Source organism: Cibotium barometz, chromosome 13 (assembly GCF_041138505.1).
Source record: "Cibotium barometz isolate CiBa-2024 chromosome 13, ASM4113850v1, whole genome shotgun sequence".
NCBI lineage: Eukaryota > Viridiplantae > Streptophyta > Polypodiopsida > Cyatheales > Cibotiaceae > Cibotium > Cibotium barometz.
The window spans coordinates 49,210,165-49,212,571 of NC_141058.1; the positions used below are offsets into that span (position 1 = coordinate 49,210,165).

The following is a 2,407-nucleotide window of genomic DNA, read 5'->3' on the forward strand; positions in this document are numbered from 1 at the left end:
TATATAATATTTACTTGATTTTACAATCTATATACTATACACACTAAAGGCAAACAGAAAAAATGTACTGCTTGCTTCCATAGTGTTTTTTCTAATGTAGTACTGCTGTCATAGTGTTTTTTCTCTCTTTCTTGCTGCATCAAAGGTGAGCAAAAGCTTGCTTTCCAAGCAATCCTTAAACCACCAGATGGAAGCTTTTCTCTTTGTTTATTTGGGCTCTGGAGCACAAATGTGCAGCCCATCACCAGTTAGATTACAGCTAGTCATGCCACAGGTTAGCTTTGATTATTTATTTGAGCATATGTGACGCCTAGTTCTATGACAGCTGAGCTTACAGCCAGCCAGCCATGCCATGTAGCTTAGCTTGCAGTAATTAGAGCTTGAAGAAGCTGATCTCCATTGCAGGAGATGAAAGCTTAGCTTAATTCAGCTAGTTTAGCTTAATTACTCTAGCTTGCAGGAGAAGCTCTGTGAGGCTTTGTTTTTGTGCAGGAAGCGGAGCTTTCTGTGAGCTCCATGACAGCTAGAAGGCAAGGGGAGCAGGTCATGAAGAAGAAGGCGAATGAGTGGGTGCCATTGCTGGGAGGAGCTATGGTAACTCTGATCTTAATGGTGGGATTATGGAAAGCATTTAATGACAGACAATTAAGCACTAATAATTATGTCCAAGCCAACATGCAAGCAGGCAGCAAGGAGGCCGCAGCAACTAATCAAGCCAGCATCAAGGAGGAAGCAACAGCTAATCAAGCCAACATCAAGGAGGCAGCAACAGCTAATCAAGCTTCATCATTAAATGCAACCATTGATGATCTCTCAAAGAATGCAAGCATGCCTCGAAGCTACAGGTTAGGGAGGCCCATTTCAGATTGGGACAAAGAGAGGCAGCTATGGCTGGAGAGGCATCCAAACAAGAAGAATTACACAGAGGAGGGCAAGCCCAGGCTCTTGATGCTGACAGGCTCACAGCCAGAGCCTTGCAGAGGTGAGAAGGGTGATTATCTTATGCTAAAATCATTCAAAAACAAGGTGGATTATTGCCAATTGCATGATGTGCAGATTTTCTACAACTTGGCCATCCTGGACCAGAAGATGGACAGCTTTTGGTCCAAATTGCCCTTGATCAGAGCCGCCATGGAAGCCCACCCTGACGCAGAGTGGCTCTGGTGGGCCGACTCCGACGTCGTCATCACCGACATGCATTTTGAGGTGCCCTTGCATACCTACGGACATTACAACTTGGTCGTCCATGGGTGGGAAACCGAAGTCTATGACAAGAAGAGTGTCATGGGCCTCAACGCAGGTAGCTTCCTAGTGAGAAACTGTGGGTGGACCATCCGTTTCATTGAGAGATGGGCCTCCATGGGACCTAAAGGGCCTGTCCGTGACCTCGCCGGGCAGCTTCAATCCGCCCTTCTTCTCGACCGCCCGCCCGATTACCCCGGCGATGATCAAGCTGCCCTTATTTACTTCATGATTAAGGAGCATGATCTCTGGGGAGACAAGATTTTGCTTGAGAGAAGCTACAACCTCAATGGCTATTGGCTTGACATGGTGGGTAGCATGGATGCCATAGAGGCCAAGGAGCGAGTGGACAATGCCCGCCCAAATGTGGAAGCCAGTGCGCACTCGAACGAGGTCCGTCGCCCACGTTCTTTTGTTACACACTTTGCCGGTTGCCAGCCTTGCACCGGCAATCGTAACCTGGCCTTTAAAGAGCACCAGTGTGAACATGAAATGGAGCGTGCCCTCAACTTTGCAGACAACCAAGTGCTACAATCCATGGGTTTTCGCCATCCCAATCTAAGCACCCTTGATGTGGAACGAGCCCCTTAGAGTATCCAAGTTGAAAATCCTACGAATGCTTTTCTTGTTTTTCTTAAGTTATGCATCTCAAAGTTGCATGGGCACATTGTCATTAAGTTTTATATAATCATTTAGATACATTTGTTATCATCATTATATCACGTGTTTCTTACACTAAGGATAGTTGTTTTATGTTTCTCACAATATAAATGTTCATGTGTCGCTGTTCTAGTAATAAATCCATCTTGATATGAAATGGATATTTGTTTTATGTTTTTCACTACCTTAGTGTTCAAGTATTAGTGTTCTACCAATAGATCCATTTAGATATGCGATGATATTCTTTGGAGGGGTGGAAGAATATCTACCTTTTTTGGGGGATGATTCATTGATTTGTTGCCACCGAGGTCCTACAATACTGTGTTACAGGCGTCTATAGATCAATCTCTCGCCAAAGAAGAAAAGTTGATTGTAAATACATGCCAATCATGTTAACATTGTTAGATTTTGTGGATCATGTGTAAATGCCATCGTTCAAATAGTTTATGGAAAATTCATACCTCTGGCCCCAAAAAAGAAAAGTTGATTGTAAATACATGCCAAT

The 2,407-nt window shown here is 44.2% G+C and overlaps 1 protein-coding gene across 1 annotated transcript; it reads left to right on the forward strand.

The window, feature by feature from the left end:
* The first annotated feature begins 208 nt into the window (after positions 1-208).
* LOC147632775 (putative xyloglucan 6-xylosyltransferase 1) lies at positions 209-1,950 on the forward strand. Its single transcript, XM_086806920.1, has one exon. The coding sequence runs from the start codon at positions 517-519 to the stop codon at positions 1,831-1,833; it is 1,317 nt and encodes a 438-aa protein (XP_086663046.1). The 5' UTR covers positions 209-516; the 3' UTR covers positions 1,834-1,950.
* Positions 1,951-2,407: the final 457 nt, after the last annotated feature.

What these genes read in the sequence shown, in the direction of transcription:
- LOC147632775 (XM_086806920.1), top strand. Translation starts at nt 517, where the DNA reads ATGACAGCTAGAAGGCAAGGGGAGCAGGTCATGAAGAAGAAGGCGAAT.